General features: G+C 30.4%; 4 protein-coding genes across 4 annotated transcripts; 2 read left to right on the forward strand and 2 right to left on the reverse strand.

Moving 5' to 3' along the window:
• Positions 1–418: 418 nt before the first annotated feature.
• On the reverse strand, positions 419–969 carry LOC118446425 (histone H3). Its single transcript, XM_035877078.2, has one exon. It carries the CDS (start codon positions 874–876, stop codon positions 466–468), a length of 411 nt encoding a protein of 136 aa, XP_035732971.1. The 5' UTR covers positions 877–969; the 3' UTR covers positions 419–465.
• A 136-nt stretch (positions 970–1,105) lies between these two features.
• On the forward strand, positions 1,106–1,536 carry LOC118446428 (histone H4). The gene has a single exon (XM_035877080.2). The coding sequence runs from the start codon at positions 1,190–1,192 to the stop codon at positions 1,499–1,501; it is 312 nt and encodes a 103-aa protein (XP_035732973.1). The 5' UTR covers positions 1,106–1,189; the 3' UTR covers positions 1,502–1,536.
• A 365-nt stretch (positions 1,537–1,901) lies between these two features.
• LOC118446423 (lysosomal Pro-X carboxypeptidase) lies at positions 1,902–4,580 on the forward strand. Its single transcript, XM_035877074.2, has 7 exons — positions 1,902–2,367; positions 2,477–2,617; positions 2,719–2,999; positions 3,315–3,472; positions 3,558–3,730; positions 3,837–4,186; positions 4,252–4,580. Exons 1-7 carry the CDS (start codon positions 2,197–2,199, stop codon positions 4,472–4,474), a joined length of 1,497 nt encoding a protein of 498 aa, XP_035732967.1. The 5' UTR covers positions 1,902–2,196; the 3' UTR covers positions 4,475–4,580.
• An 84-nt stretch (positions 4,581–4,664) lies between these two features.
• On the reverse strand, positions 4,665–9,063 carry Klp64D (kinesin-like protein 64D). The gene is made up of 9 exons (XM_035877073.2): positions 8,909–9,063; positions 8,129–8,547; positions 7,870–8,060; positions 7,646–7,785; positions 7,380–7,577; positions 6,902–7,290; positions 6,426–6,843; positions 6,218–6,343; positions 4,665–6,144 (listed from the first exon to the last, which is right to left on the reverse strand). Exons 1-9 carry the CDS (start codon positions 8,921–8,923, stop codon positions 6,007–6,009), a joined length of 2,034 nt encoding a protein of 677 aa, XP_035732966.1. The 5' UTR covers positions 8,924–9,063; the 3' UTR covers positions 4,665–6,006.
• Positions 9,064–9,978: the final 915 nt, after the last annotated feature.

A 9,978-nucleotide genomic window follows, 5' to 3' on the forward strand; every position in this document is an offset into this window, starting at 1 on the left:
AAAGATAAAATATAAAAATGTAACATAAAAGAAAAATTTACTTTTTTATCAAGTACAAAATACGTTTCATTTATTTGTTGAAACACACTGTAAGAAAAGAATACTTTTATTAAGCTTTTTATGCTATATTTATGTACCGTATATCTAAAGAGGTTAAGTACATATGTATTTATTGATATTCGTAACTTTATAGATTATTATAGTAAATTATATAAATTTTTCAAATCTCTTTATAATTTACAAAATTTTATGTCAGAGATTGACAAAAATTTAATATTGTAAAAAAAAGAATAAATAAATAAATATTAATATTCATATCTAGTTAAATAAAATCTACAATATTACTTAAATATTACTATATGATATGCAATAGTTAATACCGTAAAGTTCTTCCTATGTAATTTAATTAATTTGGGCCCTAATAAGGGCCGTTTTTTCGGTGGTAAGGGAGGGAGGACTTGGTATTTAAGCTCTCTCTCCTCGAATTCTTCTAGCCAATTGAATATCCTTTGGCATTATTGTAACACGTTTGGCATGGATAGCACAAAGATTGGTATCTTCAAATAAACCAACAAGATACGCCTCGCTTGCTTCTTGTAAAGCCATTACGGCAGAACTTTGAAAACGAAGATCGGTTTTAAAATCTTGAGCTATTTCACGAACGAGCCGTTGGAATGGTAACTTTCGGATCAATAATTCGGTACTTTTCTGATATCTACGTATTTCACGAAGTGCAACGGTGCCTGGACGATAACGATGAGGTTTTTTAACCCCCCCTGTAGCGGGTGCACTTTTACGAGCAGCTTTAGTAGCCAATTGTTTTCGTGGAGCTTTTCCACCAGTCGATTTACGAGCAGTCTGTTTGGTACGAGCCATCTTCAAAAATGTAATATACAAAAAACGAATAGAAGATGAAGTACTACGTCAACGTGAACAAAGCGCAAAAGAGGAATATGATATTGCAAAGGAGAAAATCTCCGTATATATATATATATATATATATATATATATCTATCTTTGAAGAGTCTTATTTCTGATTGGTTCACGATAGACTAGTGGGGGTATAGTACAAACTTGATCTATAAAAAGCGACGCTTCTGCTCGAACAACGTATTCAAGTTATAAGCCTTGGCGTTGTGTGATCGTTTTTGTCTGGTTTTCTTTCTTTGCGAATAAAAGTCAATTAATCATGACTGGCCGTGGTAAGGGAGGAAAAGGATTGGGAAAAGGAGGAGCAAAGCGTCATAGAAAAGTTCTGCGTGATAACATTCAAGGTATTACTAAACCAGCTATTCGTCGATTGGCTCGACGTGGTGGTGTAAAACGTATCTCAGGTCTGATATACGAAGAAACACGCGGTGTTCTTAAAGTTTTCCTTGAAAACGTCATTCGTGATGCTGTTACGTATACTGAACACGCTAAAAGAAAAACCGTCACTGCCATGGACGTCGTTTATGCTTTGAAAAGACAAGGCAGAACTCTTTACGGATTTGGAGGTTAAAAAAGAAAATTGCTCGTTCAATCGGCCCTTTTCAGGGCCACAGATTTATTTTACAAAAGGAAAAACAATATATCGTTTCATAACGTTAAAATAATTTGAAAAATTACATTGTTGACTATTCTTTTTTTTATATAGAATCGTAGTTTTAATTGTAAATTTGATTTTGCATTTATTTATTTTAATGTTGTACATTCGATATAATTTAATTATTTCGTATCACATTTGTCACATTATATATATATATATATATAAATGAAAATGAAAATGAAAAAAAGTATTTTATTCCGAATTTATCACATCTATTAGATCTGTATTAGATCGGATTCGCGTTCTTCTAACGCGTCTATGTATCGATGAGTATATTAGGTCGTCGATTGTTCGATAACCTTCGAGCGCCCTTCCTGCAGATGGTGCTGACGCGTGCAGAACTTATTACGTTTATTTTTCTTGATTTAATTATAAGAAATGTAAAAATATATATCTAAAGATATTAATATCAACTGTTGCCGTTGATCAAAGTTCACTTTTCAGCAATATCGTATAATTTAATTTTCAATTATCCATGAACAGTGCGTGAACAAAGAGATCGTAATTTTACAAGACAGTGTATGTAAATGAAACTCATGCATTTTATAAATTCGTATCGAATCGCATCAGTTGCATTCCAAGTTGCATCGTGAACAATAGTTATCATAATGAAGCAGAAATGCATCCTAATATTTTCCGTGATAATATTTTTCCTATCGCCATCGGCGTTACAGTTAAAATTATTGAATCGATTTCACATAGCGCAAATGAAAAAACGAAATTATATTAATGAAAATGGCGCGAAATATAAATACGAGATTAAAACGTTCGAAGTCCCAGTAAGTGATGAATCATCGATTATATTTTGTATACAGATAATTTATTGGAGATGTATTTTGAACGAGAAAAAAAAATATATATATACTCATTTTGTTATACGTTTCACAGGTAGATCATTTTAGCTTTGCTGTGAAAGATAAATTTAATATCAGATATCTCGTCAATGATACATGGCGACAGGGAAACAATGCACCTATTTTCTTTTATACAGGAAACGAAGGTGATATAGAAGTATTCGCCGAAAATACTGTAATTATGATACCTTATATTTCTCGATCGATCTTATTTGTTTTTCTTTTCAATCTTTTTGTCAACAAAATTGACAAAAAATGTTTTCTTTTTTCTTTTAGGGCTTTATGTGGGAAATAGCACCCGAATTCGGTGCTATGGTAATTTTTGCCGAACATCGATATTATGGGAAGTCAATGCCATTTGGAAATAAATCTCTGGTTGATCCTGCACATTCGGGATATTTGACGTCACAACAAGCCATCGCGGATTATGTCGATCTGATCGAATATTTGAGATCAAATGAGATTAGAAAGCACAGTCCTGTTATTGTCTTCGGTGGTTCTTATGGCGGTATGCTTAGTGCATGGATGCGTATGAAATATCCGCACATTGTCCAAGGGTATGTTATCAAAGAAATAACAAGAAAATGTTTCATATTTATTTTAGATAGGGGAACAATATTTTCTAAAACATTATCTTACCTTGTAAACCTCATAGAGATAATTCTTTCACGGTAAAGTCTTACGATTAACGTAAAAATTTTACTTGTAATTTGTAACCGGAGAATTGCGTTTATCGCATTAATAAAAAAGTAAAGTTTCTTATTATCCTTTCGTTATAAGCATTTAGTTTTAGGAATTATTCATTATTAGCTTTTACGAAAAATTTTTTAGTCACATTAACTGTATATAAATACATATGTATGTATTTATAGAGCCATTGCAGCATCAGCTCCAATTTTGCAATTTACCGGTGTCTCTTCTTGCGAATCTTTTGCACGTATAACAACATCGAGTTATCGTGCGGTCCATGATACATGTCCGAAATTAATACGAAGATCATGGAATGTAATAAAGAATCTCACATCGAACGGTAAGCTGATAAAGATATTTTTCCTTTTTTTTATTCCATTTTTTTTGGGTCGAAAGAAATTATGACTTCATGTTTTTATTAATAGACGAGGGCAAGAAATGGTTGTCAGAAAACTGGAAATTATGTCATCCGCTTACAAATTCAACACACGTTGAAGAATTACTGGCTTTCTTGGAAGATGTTTATGGAACTATTGCAATGGTCAATTATCCGTATGAAACCAATTTTATAGTACCATTACCTGCTAATCCTGTTAAAGTAAGATGAGATATTTATGGCAGTGATTACAAAAATGATCTGACAAAAAATATAAGGCATAGATTAATATTATGATATTAATTTTTTGCTTCTACGTTCTTTCCAGGTTTTCTGTAGTCATTTATCAAATAAGACCCTAACTGGAAAACCGCTGTTAACAGCATTGTATAAAGCGTTAAATATTTTCACAAATTATACTGGCCAAATAAATTGCACAGATACAAAAGACGCTTCAGGAAATTTAGATGCACAGGCTTGGGTTTATCAAGCATGTAGCGAAATATTAATAAATATTTGTAGCGACGGAGTGAATGACATGTTTCGATTTGAGCCTTGGGATATTAAAAAGATAAGCGAGGATTGTTTTAAAAAATGTGGTATACATTCTGATCCATACATGGTTTGTAAAGAATATGGGTGTAATGATCTTTCAACAGCGACCAATATTGTCTTTAGGTAAATTTAATGGTTAAATAGTGTAACTAATCTGATATACAAGAAACTAATCACTTTTTATTTAGCAACGGATTATTGGATCCATGGTCAGGTGGTGGTGTGTTATGGAATTTGTCTTCTTCTGCAACTGCTGTGATTATTCCAGAAGGTGCTCATCACATTGACTTAAGAGGTAGTGATCCTAGAGATCCTTATAGTGTTATACTAGCAAGAAAATATCATCGTTATTATATAAAACGGTGGATCAAGCAATACAAGCAACAGATATATAGAATACTGGTAACATAATTATATAATTTTTCTTTTCTTTTTAATACTATTTTATTGCGAGTGATTTTTTAAATAAATTATAAATATATATATATATATGTATATATGTATATATATATATATACGTATGTATATTTGTCATCATTAAATTTTATTTTTCAAATTATAAATACAAAGGCAGCATACGCAGATAATTATAATTGTTAAAATCTAGTTGTTGTGATTCTTATATTATTTGTAAATAAAGTGCAGAAAAAAAAACATTCAAAATAATATAAGCGTTTCTTTATCACAGTACTTAATAAATGCATCATAAGTAACTACAAAAGATTAAAGAGCATAAAAATTATGTAAGAATAAATCTAGTTAGTGTCTTAAAGCATTGACAATTCAGGTTTGATAATTGAATGGCTCTATAATTTTTCTTTTTTTATTTTTATTCGCGTATATTTCTTTTTTTCGATCAAAAATATATATTACTTGTTAGAGCCGCTATAATTCTATTATTTTTATCCAATGGTTTTATACGATACATTATATTAAGACAGAGATGAACATTGATTGATTAAGACACAGGGACAAGAGACAACTTTATACATTAAATTAATAAATTAATAAGAATCTGTACCAAGTTTACAATGAAATCTTGGTATTGTGGGATTAATATGTCTCAGAGTATTTTTCACATACACGCAGACTTTATCAAGACGTGTTGTTTATCAAAATCTCTATATGATGATAATGTAAAAACATGTAATAAATTTTTTAGCTGTTCTTAAATATTTTGACATGCATCAAATATCCTACTTGCCTTTGAGGCATGATATTTTAGTTTTTATTTCTAATAACACAGGTACTGTATGGTACATACTTTTCTTCTCTATAATTATTTTTCTTTTGGAAATTATCTGTGTCAAATACTATAATAAAAGAGAAAGATATTGCATATATTGAATTCAGTACTCATTTACGTTTCATTATTTGGTCTGCATCTTGCAATGTAGATTGCATCACAGAAGAAATATGTAACAATTTTATACTTACAATTGATGTACATAAAAAATTTAAAAAGGTTAATTAAAATTGAAAAAATTTATAGAAATAACAAGGGACAATATAGAATGTGTTTGATCATCATTAATATCATATTCTAATAAAAAATTTTAATGTTAATTTGTAAAAGAATATTTAAAAAAATATTCATTATGCATTTATCAATAAATTTGATAAAAAATTCTTCAAAATAATTCTTCAAAAATAATTTGAAGAAAAGTATAATTATAATAATACATAAGAATATCACTGTACTATTGCATGAAGCACACATTGAGGCGACTCTTTTTATGTATTCTATATAGCAATACTTCTGATTAAGTTGAAAAGCCACCTCATATATATGTGCTACAATGTGCATAAGTCCTCATTAGAAATTATCACATTTAATAAAAAATAAATAAATAAAATCATTACTACTTATTACAAAAAGTATTTTAGAAAGGCTAAGTAAGATTTGAAATATAATTATTATTATTTCACAACCTAATATTCTTTTAATGTGGTATATGTCGATGAGCTGTAGTTGGTCGTGGTACACCCGAGCGACTTCTTACCTTTTTCGGTTGTATGAATGTACTATCTGTTCTTGTATTATATGTAAGATATATATTTGACATATCTGGTTGAATTTGCTATAAAAATAAAAATAAATTTAGATAAACCATCCAAAACAATTGCAATAAGAAATATCATTAAACAACTTACATCTCTGTTATTTCCAATAGGTGGTATTACTTGTGCTTTCCGCATATTATTACCGGTGTATGCTACACACTTTAATTGCCATTCGCCGATATCATCGTTCCAATGAACATATCTTTCAATCATAGTCTGTGATATATAAAATCAACTCATTAAAATAATTACTTAAACCTTTCAATTATTATATATTTATAACATTATATATACATACTTGATACTGCAAAGGTATATAGTTATTCACAATTAATTCTTGAAGTTGTAATTCTCTTCCAATACCTCTAACTCCTTCTAAAAGACCTTCCATTTCTCTTTGGTGCTCCTGTTGTAAATCAGACAACTCAGCTTTAACAGACATCAGCATTGTATAAACTCTAGTTAATTTTTTAGTTTTTCCAGCTGCTTCCTCCTGTAAAGAGGAATACTTTTCTTCTATATCGATACGTTCTGCTTCTTTTTCTTCTATAGCTTTCTTTAATTGTTCTTCTCGACTTTTACGTTGGTCAAGTTCAATAGCTGCAGCAGCTAATAATTGTTCCTGAGCTTCAGCTTTTTCTAATAAATTTTCACCACCGACCAATATCTTATTTTGTAAATTCTGCATTTTTTCTCTTAAGGCTTCTTTTTCACTTCTATAAAATAGAAATTTTCATTAGCTAGTACATTATTCTATGCCTTTTTTATACTTACTGTGTCCTTTTTAATTCGATAACATCTTTATCATCTGGACTTTTGTCATCTCTTTCTGCTTTATCTACTTTTTCTGTATTTACATCTCTGTCACCTAATTCTTCCATCGTTAACATTTGACTTCTTCTGTGTTTTGCTTTTTTCTCACGTCGCGGTTCTCCTGTGTCTTCTGAATCTTCCGTTTCAGATTCTGTTTCTGATATTTCTGTTCCATTTTCTTCAAGCTGTTTTCGTAACTGTTCAATCTCAACTTGAAATTGACGAAGTAAAGCATCTTTAGGATCTTCATTTATTCTTGCTCTATTCTTTATATTCTTGGCACGATTAGCGTAACGTAGTGTGCTTATCGTTTCATCATAATTTATATCAGCAGGGCTTACATTCGCACACTAAAGAATTACAGAATTAGATTTTCACATGTATAATGTTATATGGAATTTTTCATTTATTTTAAGTGAAACAATTAATAAATACATGCCATCAACGTTTTAGAATTACCACCCAAAGAGTCCTGAAGCAATCTTGTCAACTTTGAATTTCTGTAAGGCACATGAGAGCTTTGCCCATCAACAAGAGCAGATATTACATTACCCAATGTTGATAATGATAAATTAATTTTGGTAGCTTCTCTAAGTCTTACTCCACTTGCTTTTGTTTTACTTTGTCTTTCAGAACCCTACAATATAATCACATTATTATATATTTTCTTAATAAGATATTAGATCAATTATAAAAGTTATGTACAGCTAAATCCACTAAATGAAGTTTTCCCATTTTAACATGTTGTTCTCCATCTTCACCAAGTTGACTAGATTCAACTGTTATTGTAAATATAGCATGAGATCTAGAGCTAGAGACATTCATGGCAGTTGCTCCTACGACACCTACAAAAAAATATTTCCATTTTGTTGTAATGTTTTATTCATATTTTAATGTTTTATTTTTCAGTTGAGAAACATCATACTCACGATTTTTATTGCCAAGTGACATGATACGATCTAAATCATCTGCATTATTTACGACATAACCACTAAGATCTTTTACAAATACTCCAATGTCTGGTCGTTCTTTGACCTCTAATCGACTGGTTTGATCCTTACCGAGAAGATCTCTTACTTCTTCATTATAAATTTCCAAATATGTTGCACGTACAAGGAATCTGTAAATACAGATACTGTAATATATTGAATACTATTATGCATGCAAACATTTTATGATTTAACTTACTTTTGATTTTCATCTGCTTTAGCTATGTGTCCAAATATATGTGCAAAGGTATTTGGGATAACACCTCTAAGCTGAGGAGGAGTTTTTGCACCTGACATAGTATATGTTTTACCGGTACCAGTTTGACCATATGCAAGTATAGTTCCATTATATCCTTGTAAAACTTTATCAACGATAGGTCTTGCAGTTTCATTATAAATATCAACTTGAGTAGAATCGGTGTCAAAGACAGCATCAAAGGAGAAAACTTTTGGTGGTTCACCTTGAAGTGCATTTGGATTTTCGATAGTTATTTCACTGTTTAACGCGTCCACTTGTATAATATTTTTGCAGTGTCCGTCCAACTCCTTTCCATTTAATGGTCGAACACGAACAACAACTCTGACATTTTCTATCTCTCCTAATTCTGTGATATTATCCTGAATAAAAAAAAATTGTATATTATATAATTTATATATTATAGCACAAGAAAATATCACAAAGAATGTGACATTTATGAGAGAATAAATTTGGTAATAGGTAAGACATAATATAATTTAATATTTTTAATACTAAATAAAAAAAGAAAAAATAAACTTATATATAAAACTTAGTAATATGTGTGTAAATATTAATTGATCAGTTATATTTATCATCTTTTGTCTTTTTCCAGCCAGATTCGAGAATATCACTGCTGTCAAATTTTGACGCGACAAACGTCAAACGACAAACGCAATTATCTAGCTGAGAATATTCATTATTATTAATACGTATATGTGCATTATGAAGAAATATACTAACTCCCGTTCCCGTCATTGCAGTACGGTTGATTTACTTGGAATGATTACATAAAAAGAACAATTTAAAGCATGGTACTTTATTCTCAAAACACCTCGGACTAAGCGAAAAGACTAGCAGACAACCTCCGTAAACAAATGGATCGATCTGTGTGGTTACAGAGCTGCGAATATACGCATGACAGATGACGTCATGCTGTAAATTCCTAGAGAAAACACTGAATCCCCTAGATTATTATATCGCTCATTTTATTTGAATGATATATTACAAATAAAAAAAAAAAAGAGAGAAAGAAAAACATAATAAAAATAATAAAACAAATATATATTCGAGAGTTTAAAGAATTAAGGAATAAATCGATTTAATCAATCGTATAATTCAAGATTCTTTGATCAAAGGACACGTGGCATTCAATGTATTTTTCGATCATCTTATATCCCTTTCAATGAAAAATCTTTTCATTTTAAATTTAAATTGATTTTATTAAAAATGCAAACTTTAACGATAAACTTTTTTGTTTATTATTTTCAGGCTGTTATAAAACATGCTTTCCAATGCAAATATCAAAATGGTATTATTCTTCTTCAAGCATCTATCTATAACTATCACGAGATACCGATTGTTAACTATTTTGATTGAATGATTACATTACATTACATTATATAAACAAATCCAAATGTAATCTCTTTACTTTTGTAACAATTTTCGTTACTTATTAAGTTCGTAATAATTAACGAATAACATCGATGATACCCAATTTATAGAGGCAATTATAATCGAGTGAAACTAGTATGCAGACACACCCAGGACAATGGGGAGCATAAACCCTCTTTTTCTTTCTCTTACACTCTCCCTATTTCTCTCTCTCTCTCTCTCTCTCTCTTTCTTTCTCTTTTTCTCTGTTTTTCTCTCTCTTTCTTTCCTCCCCTTTCCTGTTTCTTCTACGCAGTACAAGGCAACCCCCTTCCCCTGTTAGCTTCGACGTGCTCGTTTGAAGCGGTGCAGCTGACGATGGCAACAATACATTCCCCATGAACGAGAACACTATGCTTCCATGGGACTACAGAAGAATA

The sequence above is a fragment of the Vespa mandarinia genome, chromosome 9, assembly GCF_050613455.1.
Source record: "Vespa mandarinia isolate Hongniang chromosome 9, ASM5061345v1, whole genome shotgun sequence".
NCBI classification, from domain to species: Eukaryota; Metazoa; Arthropoda; class Insecta; order Hymenoptera; family Vespidae; genus Vespa; species Vespa mandarinia.

Bases quoted from the DNA above. Each gene is read 5' to 3' on its own strand.
- Klp64D (XM_035877073.2), bottom strand. The intron at 8,061-8,128 runs GTAAGTTAAATC...CTGTATTTACAG, and splicing joins AAAGCAGATGAAAATCAAAA to ATTCCTTGTACGTGCAACAT. The intron at 6,145-6,217 runs GTAAGTTGTTTA...TTATTTTTATAG, and splicing joins CTATTGGAAATAACAGAGAT to CAAATTCAACCAGATATGTC.
- LOC118446425 (XM_035877078.2), bottom strand. From the start codon at position 876: ATGGCTCGTACCAAACAGACTGCTCGTAAATCGACTGGTGGAAAAGCT.
- LOC118446428 (XM_035877080.2), top strand. From the start codon at position 1,190: ATGACTGGCCGTGGTAAGGGAGGAAAAGGATTGGGAAAAGGAGGAGCA.
- LOC118446423 (XM_035877074.2), top strand. From the start codon at position 2,197: ATGAAGCAGAAATGCATCCTAATATTTTCCGTGATAATATTTTTCCTA. The intron at 2,368-2,476 runs GTAAGTGATGAA...TACGTTTCACAG, and splicing joins TTAAAACGTTCGAAGTCCCA to GTAGATCATTTTAGCTTTGC. The intron at 2,618-2,718 runs GTAATTATGATA...TTTTTCTTTTAG, and splicing joins AAGTATTCGCCGAAAATACT to GGCTTTATGTGGGAAATAGC.